The sequence below is a fragment of the Scyliorhinus canicula genome, chromosome 14 (assembly GCF_902713615.1).
Source record: "Scyliorhinus canicula chromosome 14, sScyCan1.1, whole genome shotgun sequence".
In the NCBI taxonomy this organism is placed as follows: Eukaryota; Metazoa; Chordata; class Chondrichthyes; order Carcharhiniformes; family Scyliorhinidae; genus Scyliorhinus; species Scyliorhinus canicula.
The window spans coordinates 18057353-18082509 of NC_052159.1; the positions used below are offsets into that span (position 1 = coordinate 18057353).

Genomic DNA, 25157 nt, shown 5'->3' on the forward strand with positions numbered 1-25157 from the left:
CCTGACTCATTGATGGAGTAGACATCATTGTTGGATCCTTTCCTTGCAACTTCAGCCAGACCAGCAAGTCAGTGGCTTACTGACACATTGTTGTTTGCTGGAGGGCTCCTACTCCTGGCTGGCTGCACCGTTTGCGTCAATCACAGAAGGACTGAGCCTTCCCCTCTGGGCTTTCCGCAGCTCTCGTCCAAAGGTGTTGAAATTCTGTGGAGTTTGGCTGTGCCTAGAAAAAGCCACGGATTTCTCTGGAACAGCTGCCAAAATTCTGCCAATCTTGACGCCTCTGCCCCCTGTCGAGATATTGGGAGGTAAGTGTCTTTCCAGCCACTCCTCCCATTTGCCAGCCTCGAAGTGTGGTGCCAGCAGGCTGTTCGACTCTGGAAGCCATTCCATGGTCCACCTGCACCCCCCCCCCCCACTCCATTCCCCCCCCCCCCCCCCCCCCCCCACTGCCCTTCACACACATCAGGAGGAATAATAATAATCTTTTATTGTCACAAGTACTGGGACTGGTTTAGCACACTGGGCTAAATAGCTGGCTTTTAATGTAGACCAAGGCAGGCCAGCAGCACAGCTCAATTCCTGTACCAGCCTCCCCGAACAGGCGCCGGAATGTTGGGACTAGGGGCTTTTCACAGTAACTTCATGTGACAATAAGCGATTTTCATTTCAAGTATGAAGTCACTGTGAAAGGCCCGTAGTTGCCAAATTCCGGTGCCTGTTCTGGTAACCCACGCTGCTGGCTTGTGCTCTGCATTACAAACCATCTGTCTAGCCCACTGAGCTAAACCAGCCCTCACTAACCCCGAATCAGGGTGGGGTAGGGGCAGTGGCGGACTGGCCAGGGTGTCAGCTTGCCCGATGGCAAGTGGGCCCCTGATGAAGTGGGCCCCCTATATCAAATAAAAATGCAATAAAGAGACAAACACAGACAACTGTTTTAGTAATAAAAAGGAATAAGAAAAAAAAGAGAACAGGACACAAATAAGCAGTGCATGAAAAGGAACAAAGCAGGGGAGGTAGTGGAAGGATGTGGAATAGGGGGGCCCGGGTCGGGCATAATTAAGGAAATTCCATGTTTTCAGCTAGAGTGTGTGAATTTAAAGATAAAGTTACAATTCGTGATTTCAGATGGTCGGCAACTTCAAAGGATATCAAGCAGTAGTCTTGGTTCAGCCGGCACATCGGTCCGGGGCCCGGAGAGCCAAGAAGGGGCCTGTGAAACAGACAAGAACATTTGATAATGTTCACAGCAAGGTTTTGGAATTTGTAAATACATGTAATGACAGAATTTCACAGATGAATATGGATGAAAATCAAACATTGGAAATTGATGCGTTGGAAACAGCATTGCCAGTTAAGAGGCAGAGGAAGAAGAAAAGAATGGCAGATGAGCTTATTGATGATGAAAGAAATTCCTCAGATTCTCTAGCTGATTTTTGAGTAAATGTGTTTAACCTAATAATGGATCGCATTGTCCAGTCACTAGAATCACGCCTTGTACAACACAAACAGTTGTATAAAGATTTGTCCTGCTTGGACCCAGCAAAGTTTAAAACTATTGCAGAGAAGGGCCTTGAAGATGAAGCATTGGAAGGTATTATTAAGCTGTTTGCACAAATCAGCAAAGATCAAGTAATATTGGAATTGTTTTCTTTTGCTTCAAACTTTGATGTATTAAAGCTATTGCTCAATGATGGTGAGAATATGGATTCCAGTTGCAACAATTGTAAAATTTGCAGCACTTGCCCATCGTGTGTACTAAAAATTCTGGCATCCAACAGACTTCATGACAAGGCATATGATAACCTTTATGAACTTTATAAAGTCATCTGCACACTATCAGTTACTCAAGTCCAATGTGAGAGGACATTTTCAAAGCTAAAGATCATAAAGACAAGGTTAAGAAATTCGCTGTCTGAGGAGAATTTGGAATCAACATGTTGCTATCCATTGAAAAGGAATTGTTAGATGAATTGGATGCAGAAGCAATTATTGGCAGATTCGCACAATCATCTAGCGAACACAAACGATTGCTCTTAATATAGTGGACTACATGCAATGCTCTATTGTGCTTTTGAACTATCTGTTAATGTGTAAATTGTGCAGTAAACTATTTAAAAATATCAACCAATTACTTAAAATTGAAAAAAATAAATAAAAAATTCAATTATAACATTCTGTATTTACATTTGGTATCTACTGCCAGTAATATGTACAGTACATGTACACTGTAATTACTAAGAAATACACATTTTTTCCACAAAAATTTTAATTGTACCCTTTTTTCCATATGTATTTTTTGAAAATGCTATTTATTCGTTATGAAAATTAAATTATAGCATTGTAGTTGTGGGTGCCCCGCCCCCCCCCCCTCTGTCTCCTGGCAACCGATATTTTTAGACCCAGTCCGCCACTGTGTAGGGGTGCCTTGTTCTTCCCCCTCCCCTTAACAACCCATCCCATTTGCCCCAGGTGAGGGGCAAGTAAGGTCAACACCAACCAGGAGAGCTGTGGGGGGTGGGGGCATTACTGGGCTGTATAGACACCCTGGGCTCCGTCCCCCAGCACCTTTGTTTGAAGGGGTTGTTTCCCTGTGTTTAGTTAGTGGGCTGGTGGAGCCGGACGCTGCAGAGTCAACCTGCCAGAGGCATGTTTATTGCGGCAACATGTGCAGCCTGGCGGACAAGCTTTACTGATTCAGCGTCAGATTGAGCTGATAAACGGAGGGCAGGGGAGGTCTCTGAGTGAGTCACTGAAAAAGGGGAAATGGGCTTTGAGAGCGGGGTGGAGTCGAGAGATCCGAAAATGCCTCTTAAATAGACGGAGTGCAGGGGAGGGAGCGGGGCAGTGGCTGTGAGCCGGGACCAACACTGAACACCCAGCAGAGCGAGTTCCACATGTGTGCCTGAGCTGCCCCCCTGGGTGAGTCCACTCTCTGTGATCTGCTCCTGTGTGTGTTTCAATGAGAAGCTCCTCACTGCCCTCTAATTAACAATAGAGGAGGAAAGGGGGGGTTAAATGAGCCCCCACCTCGGTACACAGCTGGATCTCTGTCTGATTCAGCCCCCCCATCCCAGTTGACAGTGTGGTCTCCGGGAGCCAGCAGACTGTGCAGCTCCGGGAGCCTCCAGCACTGGGAGACCCAGGCTGGCACTGGGAGACCCAGGCTGGCACTGGGAGACCCAGGTTGGCACTGCAGTACCTGGGAGGGAGGTGCCGCTTGTCTCCAGCGCGCCCAGCTGTGACTGCCCCTTGAAACTACTTGTGTTTGCCTCTCAACCACTTTCTGCATGTCCCCGGGGCGGTGAACTGTTCTCAATACGGGGTCCCTCTCTGGCTCTTTGCTGCTAGCAAGGTGGCCATTCATTAGCTACCCCCCCCCCCCCCCCTCCTTACTGTCAAAAAGGTGGTAAGAAGTCTTACAACACCAGGTTAAAGTCCAACAGGTTTATTTCAAACACAAGCTTTCGGAGCACTGCTCCTTCCTCACGCCGGCATCTCCACAAAAAGGTGGTGACAGCCCCTTCACATAGATTACATAGAACATACAGTGCAGAAGGAGGCCATTCGGCCCATCGAGTCTGCACCGACCCACCTAAGCCCTCACTTCCACCCTATCCCCGTAACCCAATTCACCTTGAAGTCCCTGCCGTGTAAGTGCCCCTCTTAAAAAAATAGTGTTCAGCATCAAGTTCCAGGATTATAACCCCAGCCGCCGTGAAAGAGCCAGGGTCAGGACAGTGTGTGATTTACAGGCAGCATTACTCTAGCCACAACCTCGGATTTTCCACCCAAACAAATTTTATCTCCGGTGTTCAGTCACTAGCTTGAAAAAATCATACAAGAGAACAGCAAGAAGGTTTTCCTCCCCATGCAGTCCCTTTCTGCACCCTTACCATGCTTGCCCTGACTCCAGCTGTTCATTCAGTTATTGAAATGAGCACACAGTGAAGTTTTAGTCAGGGCAGCAAGTGTCCAGGTGGGGACAGGGCTGGCTAGTCCCCAGCAGTTATACTGTCACTGATGCTGCACCAGCAGCAACACATGGCCGTGTAACTCCGGGAACCATCCAGCATACCATCTCCAACCATACAGTCATTGGGGATAAGCAAGTCCTACCAGTTTCAGTGTGCAGAAGGTGAAGTGTTTTCTCAGCTGTGGTGTAACGGTTGTAATATGTTAATATGTGGGCAGCACGGTAGCACAGTGGTTAGCACTGTTGCCTCACAGCTCCAGGGCCCCAGGTTCAATTCCCGGCTTGGGTCACTGCCTGTGCGGAATCTGCACGTTCTCCCCGTGTCTGTGTGGGTTTCCTCCAGGTGCTCCGGTTTCCTCCCACAAGTCCCGAAAGACGTGCTGTGAGGTAATTTTGGGCATTCTGAATTCCGTGTACCCGAACAGATCCCGGAATGTGGCGACTAGGGGCTTTTCACAGTAACGTCATTGCAGTGTTAATGTAAGCCTACCTGTGACAATAAAGATTATTATTATTCTAATAGGCCCGTATAAGTAACTCTGTCCCTGAGGTCGGCGATGCCCCCTTCTCATTGACACCTTCTCCCGCGGGATAACTTGGGCGGCAGGTCTCCTGGCCTGGAAGCGGGCAGGCAGACTGACAGCTCCTCCAAGGGTGGAGCTCACATCTCCCGGCTTTGCAAAGGGCTTGCTGCCTGAATCTGAAATGCGGGTCAATGTTGGGGCCGCTGAAATGTTTATTTTAATTTAGCCTCTGCGAATGCTCACAGTCTGGCATCTTTTGTTAAACAACAGCAGACATGAGAATGCAAATGCTGAGAAGCCATGTTTGCACACTCATGTGCCACAAAGTTTATTATGGCTCTGACAGATACTATTTGTGGCAATCTGCCAGTTATGAAGTGTTTTCTCAGAAATGCATCAGTTATAATGTTTTTCTGTACAATGACTGCTATTATTATATTACATTATATTACAATAATATTATTATATTACATCATGATACAGCATAGGTACTTTATGTATATGCAGGTACTTTGAAAGAGCTATCCAATTACTGTAGTCTCACCCTCATTCATTTTCCCCGTAGCCCTGTTGTACGGACCCAACTTTCTTTTAGAGGTTATTACTGCATCTGCTTCCGCCATTATTTTTGACAGTGCATTCCCCATGGCCCAACAGCATACTGCCAAAACAAAAACCCTCATAGAATCATAGAATCCATACAGTGCAGAAGGAGGCCATTTGGCCCATCGGATCCGCACCAACCCTCTGGAAGAGGACCCTGCCGAAGCCCACTCCCCCCACCCCATAATCCCACCTAACCTTTGGACATTAAGGGGAAATTTAGCACGGCCAAACCACCTAACCGGCAGATCTTTGGACAGTGGGAGGAAACTGGAGCACCCGGAGGAAACCCACGCAGACACGGGGGAGAACGTGCAAACTTCACACAGTCACCCAAGGTCAGAATCTCCCCTCTATCTTTTCTTTAACCAGTTACCTTAAACCTCTGACCCTCCTGCAAACAGAGATATTTTCTCCCTATCCACTCCAACAAACCCTCTCAGATATTGAACTCTTCCACTGAACCTTCCATTAACCTTCTATATTCGATACACTCTTTTTAGTGCACTCAAATTTTTTAACACACATTTAAACTTGTTTAAGCTAAATTGGGTTAACATTCATAAGCATCAGTAGTTACACAGCCCTGGTTAATACAGTATACTGAAGTGTTGCAGAATGAAAGCACAGAGGAATTCATTGTCCTAATGGGTGCCTGGGCTTCCTCAAGAGATCATTTCAGCAAACCCATTGCTCATCGAAGTGATTGCACCAGAAATGCCTGGACACTAGGCTCTTCATCAAACTGCGCCATCTGCCTGGTAGGGCAGACAAGGTCGAGGTTTTATGCCCCATCCAAAAGATGGCATTTCCCACAGTGCAGCCCTTCTATATCTCAGCATCATAGAATCATTGAATCCCTACAGTGCAGAAGGAGGCCATTCAGTCCATCGAGTCTGCACCAACCCTCTGAACGAGCACCTAATCGGAGCAAAGACCCCTGTCCTATCCCTGTAACCCCATAACCCCATCTGGCCTTTTAGACACTGATGGGCAATTTGTCATGGCCAACCCACCTAACCTGCACCTCTTTGGACTGTGGGAGGAAACCGGAGCACCCGGAGGAAACCCACGCAGACACTGGGAGGACGTGCAGACTCCACACAGACAGTAACCCAAGGTTGGAATTGGAGCCGGGTCCCTGGCGCTGTGAGTCCGCAGTGCTAACCAGTGTGCTATTGTGCCACCTGGCAGTCCTGGTTTATGCACTCAAGTCTCTGGAGCAGGTCATGAAGCCACTAGCGTTTGGCACAGAGGCGAAAGTGCTACCAGTTTGAGCCATGGCTGACATTTAGATTGCAGCTGTATATCCAGTATGCACATTTGTGTAGTTTTAAAATCTCCTGGGGTAATTGAGTTATCTGTCGCAGACGGGGGTTTGCCTTGCCCGATACTCAGAGCTCACTCCTGTTTGCTGAGCTTTGTCTTCCAGCTGCAGTTGATGCCCAATGGAGCAACTTTGCACTGGAACAAAGCTCTGCTGTGGGCAGCTGGTGGAGTTTTCTTTCTCCCTGAATGGTAGTCAAGGTACCGAGAGTATACTCCTGCTATACCCCTCCCTGAGGAATTCCCTCACCACACACCACTCACCACATCCACCCTCAAGGCAACTGCAAGGTCCAGGCTCAACACCTCTGTCTAAAAAAACCACTTCTGGCATTACGAAACCTCCTCCCGCTGTGTGCCCAAGTGTTATCGTGGACTTATTTCCCAAGTGTCTGGACTGTGGCCTGTGCCCACAACCATTATGAAGTGAAAATGCCACCAATGAACCACCACCAAGCACACGAGTGGACCCTTTGCCATTGCGATAGCTCAGGGAAACCCCCACCCTTTGCATCTTACTTGTGAAGTAACACAGTAACCTCAGGTTATGGCTTCATCTAGGATTGGTGAGAAGCCAAGTGGGTGCTGCCAAGTTTGGGTTTAAAAAGCCTGTTGATTTTTATTTATTCGAGAAATGGGAGTTTCGCAGGCAAGGTCAGAAATTATTGCTCATTCCAAATTCCCCCATCCCTAATTGCCCTTGAGATGGTGGTGGTGAGCCGCCTTCTTGAACCACTGCGGTCCATGTGGTGTACGTACACCCACAGTGCTGTTAGGGAGGGAATTCCGGCATTTTGACCCAGCGACAGTGAAGGGGCGGCCGGTATATTTCCAAGTCAGGGTGGTGAGTGGTTTAGAGGGAAACCTCCAGGTGGTGGTGTTCCCAAGTGTATACTGCCCTTGCTCTAGGTACTAGAGACCACAGGTTTGGAAGGCGCTGTCGAAGGAGGTTTGGTGAGTTGTTGCAATGCAGCACGGTAGCATTGTGGATAGCACAATTGCTTCACAGCTCCAGGGTCCCAGGTTCGATTCCGGCTTGGCTCACTGTCTGTGCGAAGTCTGCATATCCTCCCTGTGTGTGCGTGGTTGTCCTCCGGGTGCTCCGTTTCCTCCCACAGTCCAAAGTAGTGCAGGTTAGGTGGATTGGCCATGCTAAATTGCCCTTAGTGTCCAAAATTGCCCTTAGTGTTGGGTGGGTTATGGGGATAGGGTGGAGGTGTTGACCTTGGGTAGGGTGCTCTTTCCAAGCGCCGGTGCAGACTCGATGGGCCGAATGGCCTCCTTCTGCACTGTAAATTCTATGATAATCTTGTCGATGGTACACACGGCTGCCACTGTGCATCGATGGTGGTGGGAGTGAATATATAAGTGGATAGATGGGGTGCCAATCAAGCAGGCTGCTTTCTCCTGGGTGCCATGGAGCTTCATGAGTGTTGTCGAAGCTGCACTTAATGCAGGAAATTGGAGAGTATTCCATTACTACCCTAATTTGTACCTTTTAGATGGTGGACAGGCTGAACAAAGACGGGTAGCAGGTGCATAGGAATACTACCACTTGTGGACATAGACTGCTCACACCTGTTGTCACAAATGGTCCCTACTTCTGATTTTATGTTGGAGGAAACATCATTGATGGAGATGGTTTGGCCTCCGACATCGACTTTAGGAATGCCTGCGATGATGTCTTGAGGCGAGATGATTGGCCTCTAACAACCACAACCATCTTCCTTTGTGCCGGTATGACTCAAACCAGCAGAGAGTTTTCCTCCTCAATTGACTTCAGTCTTGCTAGGGATCCTTGATGCCACACTCGGTCGAATGCTGTCTTGATGTCATTGGCAGTCACTCTCATCTTACCTCTGGATTTCAGTTCTTTGGTCCATTTTTGGACCAAGGCTGTCATGAGGTCAGGAGCTGAGTGACCCTGGCGGAACCCAAACTGAGCGTCACTGAACAGGTTATTTGCGGTGTAAGTGCCACTTGATATCACTGTCAATTACATCTTCCACAACTTTGTTAAACATTGAGAGTAGGCTGATGCAGCAGTAATTGGCCATATCATAGACAGGGCATATCTAAGCAATTTTCCACATTGCAGGGGAGATGCCAGTGTTGTTGCTGCACTGGATCAGCTTGGCGAGGACTCAAATAGTTCTGAAACACAGGTCTTCAGTATCACGGTCTTGTCAGGGTTCATAGCCTTTGCAGTCCCCACCATCTTCAGCTGTTTCCTGTTGGAGTCAATCCAGTTGACTGAGGCAGCCTCTGTGACAGTGGAGTCTTTAGAAGGAGGCTGAGATGGATTATTCACGGCACTTCTGGCTCAGGATACAACTTGACAGTGGGGCAAGGACAGGGCAACCATTGGTGGGGTGAAGGAAGTGGGGGAGTGCACAAGAGGTCAGAGTTGATGAAACACAGAATTCTCAGAAAGTGGTAAGGCTGAATGACTTTACAGGGATAGAGCGGGGCGAAGCCATGGAGAGATTTGAACACAAGTACAATATGGATTATGGAAACTGGTGGAAACCACACAAATAGAAAGAGCAGAAATTGTCTATCACAGTGAAAAGAAAGAGTTAACAGTGTAGTCCTGATGTCGTTGTGCTTCTGGTGCAGAGCAACATAGAACAATGGCTGATATTAAAGTTGCATCTTTGACCTGGAACCCCGAATGAATGTAAAGCTCAGGAGGAGCGCAGGGCAGCAAACAAAATTAACAGCCTTCCTGACAGGAGCTCTCAGTGACTGTCACTTAATGTCAATCAATCTTCAAAGGAAGACTTGCATTTATATGGCGCCTTTTGTGATCTTGCAACGTCCCAAAGTGCTCTGCAGCTAATTAGGTATCGTGCAGTGTTGGAAAGAGGAGTGTTTCAGCAAACAACAGTCATGCTATGATGGCCAGATAATCAATGTTTGGTGATGTTGTTAGCCAGAGGGCTGTCAGCCAGCTCACCAGGAGAAAGCCCATGCACTGGGATAATTCCATGGATATTTTACATCCAACCAGAAGAGAAGAGGAGAACCCCAATTTAATGTTTTACGTGAAAGACAGCACCTCTAACAGTGCAGCACTCACACTCCTGCCCCTGAGTGTCAGCATGGAGTAACACCGAAACCCATGGGTGTTTGATTCAGGGTGCCACCGACAGCCACAGCTGACAGGTTATACTGTTGAATGAAAACAGACACACAACACTGGCAATTTGAATTGCAAATAAGAGGAATTGAAATCCGTGTGAAATGCAGTGCAGTTTGTTGACTGTGGTGGGTTGAAACACATATGTAAGTTGTTTATATTTCCATGTGGAAAACCATCTTTTTTTTGGGATGTAGTGGATGAATTTTGATTTTAACTCAATTTCCAGTTCCCAGTCAGATGCAGTGTGTACTTTGCAGCACAAAAGATCTAGAAGGTAATTGAGGAAAAGACTGCAGAAGGAGCAAACAGAAGTTGCCAGCTCGTACAATGCAGAATGAGGAACAAGTCAATATTGGACATAGAACAAACGTCTGTAATGTCCTCGCCATGTCGGTGCCGCGCTGGGACTCAGTTGGTAGTGCTCTTGCCCTGACCTTTGAGCGAAGGGTCCATGGGTTCAAGTCCCACTCCAAGGGGCGGGGCTGTCACCTCAGGGGCAGCGATTTTGGATGAGATGTTGAATTGAGACCTGTCGGCTCTCTCAGGTGTGGCTCCATTTCAGAGAACGTGGTGGGGACCCGATGTGCCAAATGGCCTTCTTCTGTACCATTTTTGACCGGGACACTTACTCCGGTCAACTGAAAGACACAACTTAATCTTTAAATTAAATCACGTCTTTATTAGAAGAAACATAAAACAAACTGAAATACTTATGGCTGCTCCAAGACTGATTTTCTTACACTGTATCACACATGTGAATGCTTCTAATCCCCGCTGCGTCTACCACTATAAGTTTCCAAGCATACATTTCAACTGCTAATACTTATCTAGTGGACCTGTAGGGACGTCACTATCCACTCGCACTGGTGAGACGCAGAGAGGGCTCGAACTTCGTCAAGCTCCGAGCATGAGGTCTTCTGCGATGTTGTTCCTTGACGTTCTGCTGTTGAAATCTCTTTGTCTCTCCTTATACAGATCTTGCTGGCACTGATCTCAAGCTTCTAGTCACATTTTCACAGGGCAACATCAACCAGTCACTGCCCTTAAGCAACAAATGTTTAAAAAGTCATGGCTCACTCAAGGGCCGTATTTCTTCTCACGTCTCTGTGTTCAAATTAGTTTATTGCAGGATGCCTGACCTTCAGGTCAGTTGTCTTGATCATGTAAATATTTTCGTCTCCCCCTTCTGTCCATTTGATCGATCAGGATAAGTTTATTATCAGGGATATAGTATGCTCTCCATCCTGCTAATTCGTCATAGTTAGTCTATCCCTTGAAGACATTTATTGTCCTGAATCCTGCTGACTGTTTATGGCCGGTCGTAAAACCAAGATCATTTGTGGTAAATGACATAGGCCACTTCATCCTGTTTCAGGTTGTGTAAATCACATGCTCATAGCCGTTCATTCATTCTGCTGTTCATATTCCTAAAGTTAAAGACTCTCAGATAGCCATGTTTCCCATCAGGCCATAGTTGTGTCTTTTCTTTGCTTGGCCATTTTGTGTCATAGAAGCCTTAAAGATGCCTCAGAATGGTAGCACTCTTGGACAAATACTTGAAGGATAAAGTTTAGGGGTCAGAATGGTCTAGTGGACAGAGGGATCATTGCGGCAATTGGGGCTGCCTTTCCTACCTGTGGCCCTCTGTTTTAGCAATGAAATCTCTTGCTCCGTTAGACCCCCTGGAGGACATGGGACACTGCACGCTGTTATAACCTGCCTGGATCATATTGGCTAGGGACAATTGGTTACCCCATGTGCTTCTTGGGGAAGATGAGCTCCTCCAATGAGGGAGGCAAGGCAATCACTCGTAGTTGCTGCTGTATAAGTAGAGCTGGCCAGTGTGGTACCGGCTAGAGAAGGAAGCAGTGGTGAACTACTGCTGCAATGTACATATTGTTGTCAATAAATTTACTTTCTCCTTGGCTCTGCAAACCCGTGATGGATTCTTCGAGGCCCTCACAAAAACTGCCTTCGGTAAAATGCTAACGGCCCCGTTATATGGCTAATAGTTGGGCCCTAAATTATGTAAATTGGCCATTCCGCCTTGCAGTCCTACTCCTGCCCACCGCTGGGATACCTGCGTGGCTGGGGAGGGGAAGAGATGGAGAGCTGTCCAAGTTCGGCTCCCTGCTATTTTACCAGCACACCACCACACCCTTCTTGCTTCCTGCCATCCAGCAGGGGCTAAAATACAGCCCAATCACCCTGTAAAAGTGGAAGGTTCCTGGCAAATGTTGACAATTAAAAGAAGTCATCTGGTCATTGTCAAACTGTTTGCACGGCTGCTGCGTTTCCTAAATTTAAGACGAGGGTTGCCAACTGTGAGTAAGTGTCTTCCTGGAGGTTGACCCCACCCTCCAGCCCTCAGTCTGGTGACACATCCATCCTTCTGACGCACTGCCTTCCTACACCAGTTGGAAGGCAAAAGGACTGTCAGTCAAAGATCCTTTTCCTTTCGCCAATCCCAATGTTCAAAGAAAATGACCGAATAAAAAGTAGTGTTTTTTACCGTGCGGAAGATTTTTCTCCACGGTTGCACAAGATCGATCCTGGAGATCGATCTTCCATTCCTAGAGGGTCCAGATCAATCCTGGGGGTTTGGCAACCCTAATGAAGACAAATGCTTCAGAAAGTACTGCAAAGCCGTTTGGACATCCTCAGGTAGTGAAAGATGCCCAACATCCTCTCACTATTGGTGTCAAAACTAGCTCTTCCTGGAAGTGACAGCCTTTCCGTTTTGCCTTTCATCCTTTCAAGGCCAAGCTGTTGGTGGTGCTGCTTAATTTCTAATTTCTCTCTCACTTCATCTTTCCTCCGTTTCTTTCTCGGCATCGGTGGCCTTCTGCATCAAGGCAAGTGGCACATTTTACCTCACTTTCTACAACACAAAAGAAAGTACATCACACTTGCAGCTCACCGTCTTAAAGGATTCCTTCATGCAACATCGACAAGGAGTATCTAAACTTGGATTTTAATCCCCGGTGGAAGTTGGCAGGTGGGCATGGGGTTGAGGTGGGTGGGAAAGCTTCCAGCTACCTCCAACTTGACGCCTGGGTTTCATTTATTTTCTTTATTTATAAAATTTGTGAAAGTACATCACATAACAGTTAAAATGTGAGATTGCAGACAGACCAATACAGTTCATTTTCTTTCAATACAGAATGCAGGGCAATGATGTGCCTAACTACACTGAAACAGGTTTATTTACAGTATTCATTTCATGTCAAACTCCGCTGGTGTATGCAACCCCATGGGGTTCTTACACAATTTACAGCCCTCCATGGCAAATGGCCTGACTGGACTGTGGCCTTTCCGCACTGAGCCTTTGTGGTAGCTACTATCCACCCACCCCCGCCCGCAAACTTTAGTATACCCCTCAGCACGTGTCCATGGACCTTTGAATGTGTTGGTCTTCGTCCCTCAATCGTGAATGAGTGTATCCGTCTGGCCAGCCTACCCTGAATCCCAGGTGATTTTAGTTTTTGACCAGTCTGTCATGTGGGACCTTGTCAAACGCCTTACTAAAGTCAATATAAACTACATCCCCAGCTCTTCCCTCATCAATTTTCTTTGTCACCTCCTCAAAAAACTCAGTCAAGTTTGTGCGATATCCTTTCCTGTACAAGACCGGTGAACCTGACATCAGTGATGGGGAAGCTTTTGAAAAAGATACTGAGGGACAGGATATATGGACATTTGAAGGAAAATGGACTAGTTAGTGACAGATAGTTAGTGCGGAATCATGGCGGCCATTCCGCGCATGCGCGAGATCACGCTGGCCCTTTGGTGCTGGCTGGAGCGGCATCAACTCCTCCGACGTCCACCTAGCCCCCGAAAATGCGGAGAATTCTGCATTTTTGGGGGCTGTTGACGCCGGAGTGGTTGGTGCCGGTTTTCCCGCCAGTGTAGGGACTTAGTCCCCAGAAGGGAGAATCCCGGCCAATAAAGGCTATGAAACCAAGATGGGTGGATGTAGTTAGGATATAGATCAACCAAGATCTAATTGCATAGCGCAACAGGCTTGAGTGGCAGAATGGTGTACTCCCATTCCAGCAATTGTAGTGGCATGACTGCCTTGCTCATTTAATTCAGGTGACAGAACTTCATCCATATCCATGTCATAGGCTCAGAATTAGCAACATAGCTTCCCAGTGAGCCTACTCCAGCACTTAGCACCCAAATCAAAGGACTGTCGTTTGTTGGAGTTTGGTAGTAAGCTAAGGTGTATTGCTTATAAGTTGAAGCTATACATGCCTCTTAACTTGACCCCCTGTTGGGACTCCCAAAAAGTGGTAAAAGCATGCTGGTTTCAACACTGGAAGCCAGACAGCATTTAAAATGGGAAGCCCATTGCAATTCTCCTTAATGGTCCTCCGTCATGCCCCATCCATCCTCATGCCTGGAACTCGCCATTAAAATAGCAGATGAGGAACTTTATAAAAGTCTGTCAAGCGGTCATGGGTCAACTTTAATTTCATAACCGTCCTTTTAGAATTGTTTTTGTGTGAGAATTATTTCATTATCAGCAAAGTTATTTTGCACATGGACAAAATGGAAATAAAGTATTAAATGGCTGTAAAACTAACTATAAATTATTGAGTATGAAATGCACATTAAGTACCCTAATCCGTATTTGCTCTATTCCTCAGCTAGTACATTGAATACGAGTGATTATACTTGTCCTGTGACCCACCATCATGCCTCTTGCCCCATCTTCCCTGACAATGACCATTGTTTGGGCAATTATGGCAAATGGAGTCGCTCTCATGTCCTTGGAAGAAATGAGTGAGTAATTTCAACATCTCAGTGTTTAACTATCTGGAAGCAAATAATTGTAATCTAGAACTCTACTGGAACCAGCACTTCATTTTTTAATCTCTACGGGCGTTGTACATGTGCCGGCCATGATAGCTGAAGTACTTCTCTCCCAGTACAATAAATGCCAGGCATGTGGGGAACTCTGAATGAAAAAGTACAAAATAGCCTTAGGGATCATTCAAATAACCAAAAAAAATAGTAATGTTACTCTTGTTCTCCCAATTTGACATAAGATCGATTTCTTCCATTTAACTGAGAGTTCAGGTTTTGTAATTAAATCTTCGGGGAAGTTAAGATGGGAAATTCTTCTGTTCTCACGTTTTCTTGTTGCTTGCTGTGTGCGTTCCAATTTAAGTGGAAGAAGCTTTTTTAATTCAGGCATTTCCAGCATTCTGCTGGCTGTGAATCAACTCTAGTCGTGTTTTTTTTTTATCATCAGCGGACATGCACTTTGACAATAGCCTTGCGAACACATTTTCCACATTATGGCAAACAGATGTTCAAGGCTTTCTGATTCATCAGTGACAAAGGATTTGGATTTCTGCATTTGTTAAGGCGAAGATTCAAGGGAGTCATTCCAATTTTCAGTTGCTCGGTGTATTGTCAGTTCAACATTGCTAAAAAGATGCTGTCAAAGTTTTTCATCTTGCACTCAGCACAACAAATGCACGAATGCCAAATTTCAAAAAAATCACAGCAATTTATTTATTTATTTAAAAAAAATAAAAAATTTAGAGTGCCCAATTCATTTATTCCAATTAAGGGGCAATTTAGTGTGGCCAATCCACCTAACCTGCGCATCTTTGGGTTGTGGGGGCGAAACCCATGCAAACACGGGGAGAATGTGCAAACTCCACACGAACAGTGACCCAGAGCCGGGATCGAACGTGAGACCTCGGTGCCGTGAGACAGCAGTGCTAACCACTGCACCGCCGTGCTGCCCTACTCACAGCAATTTATGCTGCAGGAGACCAAAGGCACTGATTGGTTGACAGGTCAATTCTGATTGGCCAAGGCATTGCTACGGAGAAAGCCATAGGGAGACTATAGGTTCCACCTGCTCTGTGGTAATGTTAACTTTCATAATAAATAAATGGGCTACAGCAAATGGGATTCCCATTTTAAATGGTGCCTGACTTTCAGTGTTAAAATCAGCTTGCTTTTACTGTTTTTTGGGAGTTCCAATAGTAGGTCAAGTTAAAGGCATGTATATATTCAGTTTATGAGCAATACACCTCAACTTATTAACTCTGCTTACATTATTATTTCTCAAAGTTAGGATGAATCCACCCACCGATATTAAGATCGCCCCTGGGCGCTTAGGTGAATACATTGTCTCCTGGAGTGGAAACTGCACATGCACAAATGGTATCTCCTACCACTTCAACCACAGATACCTGGGTTCAAAGGATGCTGAAAAGCATGATGAGGTGAATTTATCCAATCTCTGAGTCTTTAAAATAAGGTTATTCGACTTTAGAATTTTGCCACAGTCAAATGGTTGGACTTTTGGATATTTGCATCTTTCTCATGATTTGTTTTATACTCCATTTTCGTAATTCGAAAAGTAGCCAGTTTTGCATTGAGTCTACGCACAGAATCAGGCCATTTGACCCAACTGATAAATGCTGGCATTTATGTCACACGCAAGCCTCCTCTCTCACCTGTCTTTATCTGACCCCCATCAGCATCTTTCTCACTTGTCTTTATTGTCACAAATTAAATATTCACATTGTTGTGTCGAAGTTTCAAGACGTTTTGTTTTTGTCAATTTAGAACGCAAGGCTTAGTAAAGCTCATGAAGTGAAGCTAGACGTGGAACTCGATAGAGGGATATTTGTTCAAGTTCAACTTTATGAAGCGAATGAGGAGATATCGAGCAATTGGACCGAAAAGATTTTTCATCCACCACGTATGTTGCTCCTTTAATGGCTCATTGAATTAAGATACTTTGCACACTGGCAGCGAAAATGGTCAAAAACGGGTATCTCATCTCAACTGTGCAAACGATTATCTATTGCCCTGGACATCCGATCATAGCCCATAACTGCAGAAGGACAGGGCATGGACCCCTCTAAGTGTTGGCTCAGGCAGCGCACAAGATCCATCCTGCTTAATCAACACAAGTGTCAGCCTGCATCCCTTAAACTAACACTGTGCCTACTTGACACAAGTTCCAGCTCAGAAACCGGCAATAACCAATAGATCTTCCCTCAGGTCCAGTGCCCAAATGTGGAAGAAAGAAAGACTTCCATTCATACAGCACTTTTCACAACTACCGCCATCTCAAAGTGCTTTTCAGCCAATGAAGCGCTTTTTGATGTGCAGGTCACTGTAGGAAACACGGCAATCGATTTGTACACAGGCAACTCTCACAAACTAAATGTGACGGTGACCAGATAAATCTTCTTTATGACATTGATTGAGGGTTGAAAATTGGCCAGGACACCAGGGATATCTTCTTTGGAATAGTGCTACTGAGGGGGCATACGGGGTCTTGGTTTAATGCTCCCTGAAAGACTACGGCTCAGATTTCACCTCGACGGAGAGCCTCTCCGTCATGGCAGAAAGTGGCAGAAAGAAACAAAAACCGTAAGTCCCGCCCGAACATGACATTTCCCATTTTTGTGGGAATGGAGGCAAGTTTGTGTTTTGTGCATGCGGGGTTTACGGAGTCAGCTGGCCAGTCAAATCATCTGCTGCCTCCATTGAAGTCAGATTTTGGTCGCCCAGCAATGATACCCAGTGTGTGGAATGGACCTGGTAGGACCAGGTCTGAACTTTGTGCATTTGTTTACAGAGAAACTGGTAACCTTTTGGTCTGGGACACCTTTGGGGGAGGTCAGGTGCCCTTTGGAGGCGGGGGGGGGGGGGGGGGTCAGGTGTCCTTTGGAAGTGTTAAAAGTGGACATGATTATGTATAAAAAGTGAAAACACTCATTAACTCTCAAGCTCATTAAAACTCAACAGACCTGTAAAAATCAACTGTCAAAACTGTCAAGGACCTGTCAAAAGCCAGTTGTCGGGGAATTTAAAATCCCTACTCTTTAAATCTTTGAAAAAAATGCCTGCAGTGTTTAGAACAAATCTGTGCTTGCTGTTTCACATAGTCAGTTCACATGAGCCTGAGGCTGGATTACTGGACTAGTGCTACATGACTGAATTCACGACCATTGGTTGAGGACCTGCCAGTTTGATTGACAGCTACAAGTGATTATAGACACTTTAAAGAGGCATATGAATTCCAATGCATGTTGCTATAAGAAAGATATTGTCCACTTGAATGAAATGCTTATTGCTATAAGGCTTTATGTAGTTGAAGGAATATAAATGTAGTAAGTGGGTTTTCAGGAATGAGAACATTTAAACAAAAATAAAGTCTGCATAAACTTGGAACTTTGTTGTACCTCATCTGTGCATGGGTCCTGAGGTCTGCCCAGACAGGTACTGAGTGAGTTTGCATGGTAAGTGTAAGGGTAAAGGATGGTAGACAGAGGGCATGTGTTGGCACAAAGTTGGCATTTGGCGACTGAGGGACATGAAGGATGGGTACAGAAGCATAGCTTAACACGGAGGGAATGCGGGTCCATGGGGTTGTTTAGTGGGCATAATGTGGCATGGGTTGGCATTTATAGGAGTATTTGGGACTTGACAGGGTGTGAGGGGTGAGAGGGCTGAAGGGATGCTTTATATTTTATTGGTTTTTTTAAACAATATTTGGTCACAGCTCCGTGTACCGAGGAAAGCATTCACCCCAGCCTTCTCCACACTCGGAAGCTTCCTCATTTCTTCTGGGGTCGCCCTCTCTAGTCTGCCATATCTTTTTTTTTAAATTTAGATTACCCAATTATTTTTTCCAATTAAGGGGCAATTAAGTGTGTGGCCAATCCACCTACTCTGCACATCTTTGGGTTGTGGGGGCGAAACCCACGCAGACACGGGGAGAATGTGCAAACTCCACACGGACAGTGACGCAGAGCCGGGATCGAACCTGGGACCTCAGGGCCGTGAGGCAGTTGTGCTAACCACTAGGCCACCGTGCTGCCCTCAGTCTGCCATATCTGAGTAGCAAAAAACAAGAAGGCAGATTATTATCTGAATGGCTATAGATTGAGCGAGGGCAGCTCAGATTGTCCTTGGAGCCTCTGGGGAAGGGGAATCTGCTGGAGAATGACCTGACATTTGGTAATATGTGGCAGGACTTTCAGGTCTGAGTCAGACGCTTGAAGGATTTAAATCCTATTTCAAAACTTGAGCATAATAATCAAGGTTGACTCTCTTAACTGCAATGCAGGAATGTTTGCTGCCACGTTAGGTGTGCACAGACAGGAAAGTTCCTGGCTCCGCGAACATGGCCATTAAAAATGGCTCCCCGGACGTGTCTGTCAGATCCCCCCTCAGTCTTTGAAACTCCAGCAAATATAATCCGAAACAATTCAATCGGTCCTCATACATCAATCCCGCCATCCCAGGAATCAGTCTGGCAAGACTTCCCACTCTAGCAAGAACATCTTTTCTCAGATAAGGAGACCAAAACTGCACACAGTATTCCAGGTGTGGCCTCACCAAGACCTGCATACTTGCCGCAAGCCACCTCTGCTCCTGTACTCGAATCCTCGCGTTAGGAAGGCCAACATACGACTTGCCTTCTTTACCGCCTGTTGCACCTGCATGCTTGCCTTCAGTGAGTGGTGTATGAGGACACGCAGGTCTCCTCGCATATTCCACTCTCTCAATCGATAGCCATCCTTCTATAATCTGCCTTCCTGTTTTTGCTACTCAGGTATGGCAAACTGGAGAGGGCGACCCAATTAATTATAGAATACTTATTAGGGCACCAGTGGCGTTTAATTTCACGTTAAACAAAAACGAGACAGGATTGTCCATGTGGAAGACCATGCGCATGGTTCTCCAGGTCTCCGACGTCGAAATCGCGATCGCTGATTGGCTGGAGAATCCTCTTGGTGCCGAAATTGGGGGTGGCAGCGCTTTTGCAATGCTCTGCCCCCTCCAAAATGGCGTACCTTCAGGACGGCCTCAGGACTGTCACCTGAGGCCCTCCACCGATGCTTCACCCCCGTTGGGCCATGTCCCCGATGGCGTGGGTCACTCATGCTATTTTCCAGTGCCACCACAGTTGGGGGAAAGCCGATCCGCGGGCAGGGGGGGGCTTGGCTAGGGCTGGGGGCACAGGTGGAGGGGTGATCTGAAGATGGCGAGCCTGGCCAAAGGGTGGGCACTATTTGGCGGGCCGGGTCCACACGCGGCTGGCGCCATGTTGCACGGTGCGGCTGCTGCAGGCCGCCGCTATGCGTATGCGCGTCCATGGACCTGGCAATTCTTCGGTCATATCCTCAGCTGGAGCCGGGGGCTTTACGCTCCGTGACTGCTGGCCCCCTACCAGACGGAGAATCGGTGGAGGTTTTGCGCCATTTTTTTCAGGCGTAAAACGCCACTGTTCCCACGCCGGCATCAGCACTTAGTCTCCCAAACAGAGAATCCAGCCCTATGGTCTCCGCCGGAGATGAATTGCACCTCATTTGCGCTCACACTGGGAACGCAAATCAAGAAGCCATCCCCAATCCATAGACATGCAGATTTCTGCACGCTGAGGATTACAAGGGATGCCCTGGGGATTCTATTTTGACTGGGCGGCCGGATAGCAAGGTCCGGCGGCTTGGCCCCCCCTCCATCCTGCAAAGCAATTCAGCACCCACCCCAATCGCAGCGCAATTTAGCTCCCCCGTGGGATTTTCTGGGTCGCACCCCCTTCTCCCAACACCCTCCCCAGAGGGCGTTGAAATGGCAGGTGCCAACCATTCCTGGCTGCACTCCGAAGTACATTGTCTACAGGGGGTAATGGGCAATATGTTAGCATGGTGCATATACCCGTACCTACCCAGGCCCAACAGGCTGCATGTTGGCCCTGGCTTGTACTGCAGCCCCTGCCCAATCATGTCTCCCTCCTCCCTCCAAATCTGACCCCCAGCCGTACCTTCGTTGTCTTCTGCAACACACCCCTGATCCCACCAATGCCTGGCACTGGGGGCTCCTCTAACCCTGCCACCCATCCCTGCTGGCAGGGGTACCAGTGGTCGTTGGCACTACCCATGCCAGCAATATGCGCTACGGCCACTGTCGTGCGCTCTCCTGTGGGGTCTACTGTGGGTATCCTCCTTGGAAGGGCCGTGTGATACCCCACCAGCAGGGTGACACATTGTTTAGGGGTGGGGGTGGCCACTGTTTGCCACTGACCAGTGCCCTGCTTGATGGCAAGCGTACAGGCAGGGACCATGGATGGGGCTGCATGAGAAGGGTGGACAGCTGTTGGGTCTGTAGCTGTAATGTGCCATGGGTCCCATATGTGAGGCATGATTCATGCCTACCTATCCAGGTGGATGGGGCAGGGACGCAGTGGGCAGGCAGGGCTTGGGGTTGCGTTACGCCACGCTGCACCGCACTGCTTTTCAGGTGCAATGCCACCAGTAGATCCAGCCCAAAATCTGAAATCTAGGTCAATGTACAATATTGTATTTCCTTAACTCAGCGAGAATGACACGTGTGTGACCGCTGGTAATTTGCCAACCCCAAATTATTGTGGTGGCCAATAAATATGATTTTGCATAAAAATTTGCATTTATTCACAGAATTATTTTCATATTAAGTTTCTATTCATTTTATGCACACAGGTGATTCATTTGCCCCAGTAGACAATCTCACGTGTATTTTTGATGACAATTACATGAACTGCACTTGGAATATTACTGAAAATGCTCCACAGGATGCGGAATACTTTTTGTCTTACAGGTGAGTGTATACTTCCATCCGGCTTCAGCTGTTGTTTCTTTGTCCGTAAATCCGCAGGATTGCGTGGGCTCTCCGGCACAGAAACACGCTGTTCTTCCCAAACAGTGCTTTTTGCTCCACTCAAATCTCCTCCCAATTTTCCTCATCTCTATCTCCGTTGTAACCCTCTATTCTCTTCTCCCATATTTACTTGTCCAGCTTCCCCTTAAATCCATCCATAAAATTCACTTCACCCGCGGGGGGGTGAGCTCTACATTCTCACCACTCTCTGGGTGAAGACGTTTCTTCTCAATCCCCTATTGGATTTCTTGGTGACCAAGTTACATTGCTGCCCTCTAGTCCTGCCTATCGCGGGAGCTGTCGCAAGGGGGAGACAAAAGCTTTGACAGACCAGCAAGATGTCCGTTGACTGCAGGTGGGAACTTTCAGTCCCGCTGTGTGCAGGAGCGGCAAATATCCCGCCCATTCTCGCTGCATCCTGTCAACATTTCATCAAATTCTTAACTTTTAGTTCTGACCTTCAATTCGATATAAGTGTTCCAATCTCAGGACAAGGGCTTGCGGAACAATGATGTGGGTCCTTTGTTTGAACATAGGACGACATACAAATGTTGTTAGCGAGGAGACTGCGACCATCTGCTGCTGTAAATTGAACACAGGTCATGGGGGTCATGCATCACATCCTGTCGAGGTGGTAGTGATTGACAGTGGATGCTCCCTTAAAGGGACAGATACATCGGGCGGGACTCTTCGTTAGCAAACGGTGAAGCTGGGAAATGTGATTGGGTGGAGAATAGCTTCCGACACCAAAATTGTGGCAGGTGCCAATTTGACGCCAAATCGCGATTCTCCGTCACCTCGAAAACGGCGTCAGTGTATTTCACTCCGTACGTACAGTAGACACCGTTTGCATATCACTAGCGGACCCAACCCAGTGTTCTCCGGGGTTTGCGCGATTCTCCGCCTCTGATGGGCCACGTTCCTGATGGTGTGGTTCACTTGTGCTTTTAAGAATCGTGAAACCGGTGTAGCGGTTGCTGGGGGAGAGAGAGGGAGTACGGAAGGTGTCCAGCATCGCCGTAGTTTGCTGACAGTTGTTCCACTGGCTGGGTGGGGGGGGGGCTTCTTCCAGGGCGGTGAGGGGGGTGGGGAGGCGGTAATAGTTGGGGATGGCCAGGAAGTGGGCTGTGGGGTCAGGGTGGATGGGCATGGATCCCCATTACCGCAGCCGGTAAGGCAGCCATGCAGCTGCGCACACCGCTAACAGCCCACCTTTAACCTAGTGCCGCGGGTGCCTTCTGGCCCTAGATGACCGATCAGCTGTCTGGGCACGCTCCAGCACAATCAGTGTCATCTTTTTGGCTGGGATAAGTGTAATGTGTAGGTGCGGCCGCAGCTTGTCAGCCTCCTGAGTGTCAATCACGGACCCAGCGAATCCCGCACCTTTTTTCATTGGAATCAATTGTGTTCCACACGACACCGTTTGCAAGCCCCTCACCAGTAGCAGTATCGGCCCAGGCGCGGTGCCGGGTTTTCTGTCGTAAACGTTGGTGTCAACACGTACTCAGAAACGGAGAATCCCGCCCATCACATCACAATGACGCCCAGGTGGATCTTCAAATCTTCACCCTATTAAAGGCCAGGGAAAGGGGTTGCCATCCAATCAGGGATGACCACCGGTCGGCCCTCCAGCACTTTGTGCCGGCCAAGGCGGAAGAATATGAGGGACAAGCGGAGGAAGTTCTCTTTTAATTTTGAGAAGGTCACAAATGCCTGGTTCCAATCCTGGAGCAGCAACTCACCATAATGTGGCCTGATGACCATTATGGATCTGGGAGGGGGGTGGGCGGTTTGTCACTCATGGAATCCATCATGAAACCCTCTCCACCCAGTTCCTATTCTGAACTGACCGTGTTGAACGAAATACGTGAGCTGCCCGCAGCGCAAGCTCCAGTCAGTGTGGCAACGGGACCACAACATAATTAGACTCTATAATTAACAATAATGGGTCTTAATTGGCTCTCCATCATTTCCCAGCTGGCAGCTGATCCGACTATGAGCCCCCCTCATTGAAAATGGCCCAGGGTCGTTGGCGGAGAACTGGCACACGGGCCAATGGCACCAAAAGTCATCCTCGCCTCCAATTTGGGCCCTGAAACTGGTTTTAAGATCAAGCCCCAATTCTTGTTCATCCATTTAACTTCTTGTTCATTTGTCTGTCCGCATCTCCATCAATCAGTTATTGTTCGTAAGAATTTACTACTCAAATGCTTTTTTTTCAAGGATGGAAAATTCAAATGATGTAAACAACTGTACAAATTATCAGCGGGATGAGCAGAGGAACGTTGCCTGTCGTGGCCACAAATATGAAAAGAACTTAGTTTCAAAGCTCAACATTTGTGTCAGTGAATCAAGCAACAGGTCAAAGTTACCGTACTGCAGAAATATTATTCCAGCTTTATATTGTAAGTCACAAAGTCAGTCTTCCTTCCTTCCTTCCTTCCTTCCTCCCTCCCTCCCTCCCTCCCTCCCTCCCTCCCTCCCTCTCTCCCTCCCTCCCTCTTTCATTCTTTTTCTCCCTTTCTTTTTATTTTTTTCTTTCTTTCTCTTATTTTGTCTTTCATTCTTTTTCTCTCTTTCTCTTTAAATTTTCTTTATTTTTCTCTCTTTCTCTTTAAATTTTCTTTATTTTTCTCTCTTTCTCTTTAAATTTTCTTTATTTTTCTCTCTTTCTCTTTAAATTTTCTTTATTTTTCTCTCTTTCTCTTTAAATTTTCTTTATTTTTCTCTCTCTCATTTTCTCTCTTTCTTTCTCTCTCTCTTTCTTTACATTCAGCACTTTTGAAACGTGGTTGAATCCTGTTAATCAAGGTGTAAACAATATCATCCGACTTATTATCCCCATTTTCCCATTAAGCAAAGCCTATAAATATTGATTAATATCCGTAATTGGTTCCCTGGTTACCTTACACAGGAGAAGGGTGCAAGAGGTCTCAATATGCATGTGGTCTCTGAGGTTAAACCCCAAAGTCGATCAGATGCTGGAATTTCCGTGGTGTAGGTAAACACACAAAATATGCCTGCAGTGATGTGGGCACCACAATGTAAATTGTGGTGATGAAAAGTTGCTCAAGCGGATCGATGATATTGCTGTCATCGGTGGTTCAGCTGGCAGCACTTTTATCTCTAAACACAAACCCGTGTGTTCAAATCTGACACTCAGTATTGAGCGCAAGCGTCACTGAGGGAGTGTCGCACTGCTGCCTCGCAGAAGCGATGTTAAACCAGGGCTCTGGAAGCCTCCGCAGGTGGATGTATAAAAAACCCCAGCAGGATTTCAAAGACGAGCAGGAAATATACCCCTGGTGTCTTGCTTACTGTTTATCCATCAAGCAACATCACAAATAGTGCCATATCCAAAAGGGTGCGCTACCTCTCTGGAAGGGCGTCCTATCTTTTCAATGAATTCTGCTAACTTTAGACTTCCTCCTCCCAGGTTTAAATTGCACAAGTGGCGCTTTGGACATCCCATTAGCCAACAAGATGAGGCTCGCGCAGTTGCCCCCATGAACCGCAATTGTGCACAGTGTATCCCTCCCCCTCTGGGGGGCAGCGTTCTGGGGCAGGACTTCTAGATCCTGCCTTCCACAGCCATTTCCAGAAAGACAGACAGCTGCTTTGTCTGGACAGAACTTCAGGCCGCAAACACGAATGAATCTCCTAAGCACTTACAACTTCAGAACTGAATTCACTCTCTTTCAGCCATCTCAATCTCAACACGTGTGCTGAATTCTCTTGTTCCAGATAAACTTGACACACCGATAAATATTACAATAAATAAAGACACCAACGAAGTGGAATGGAAACTTCCAAAAATGCATTATTCGGACAGTTGTTACAACTATCAAATAAACATCACAGACTGGAGTGACCCCACCCCAAAGGTAAGAGT

General features: G+C 47.0%; 1 protein-coding gene across 2 annotated transcripts in view; it reads left to right on the plus strand.

Moving 5' to 3' along the window:
• Nucleotides 1–2750: 2750 nt before the first annotated feature.
• The window catches only part of LOC119977656 (interleukin-5 receptor subunit alpha-like), a 41050-nt gene continuing 18643 nt past the window's right edge, over nucleotides 2751–25157 (plus strand). Inside the window, exons 1-7 of one of the 2 annotated variants that reach the window (XM_038818822.1) lie at nucleotides 2751–2925; nucleotides 14230–14365; nucleotides 15678–15828; nucleotides 16175–16310; nucleotides 21088–21205; nucleotides 23489–23670; nucleotides 25010–25149. In XM_038818822.1, the coding sequence (XP_038674750.1) occupies nucleotides 15679–15828; nucleotides 16175–16310; nucleotides 21088–21205; nucleotides 23489–23670; nucleotides 25010–25149 (726 nt within the window). In that variant the 5' untranslated portion in view covers nucleotides 2751–2925; nucleotides 14230–14365; nucleotide 15678. Of the gene's footprint in view, nucleotides 2926–14229; nucleotides 14366–15673; nucleotides 15829–16174; nucleotides 16311–21087; nucleotides 21206–23488; nucleotides 23671–25009; nucleotides 25150–25157 lie in introns of both variants that reach the window. The other variant, XM_038818821.1, reaches the window with a different exon arrangement.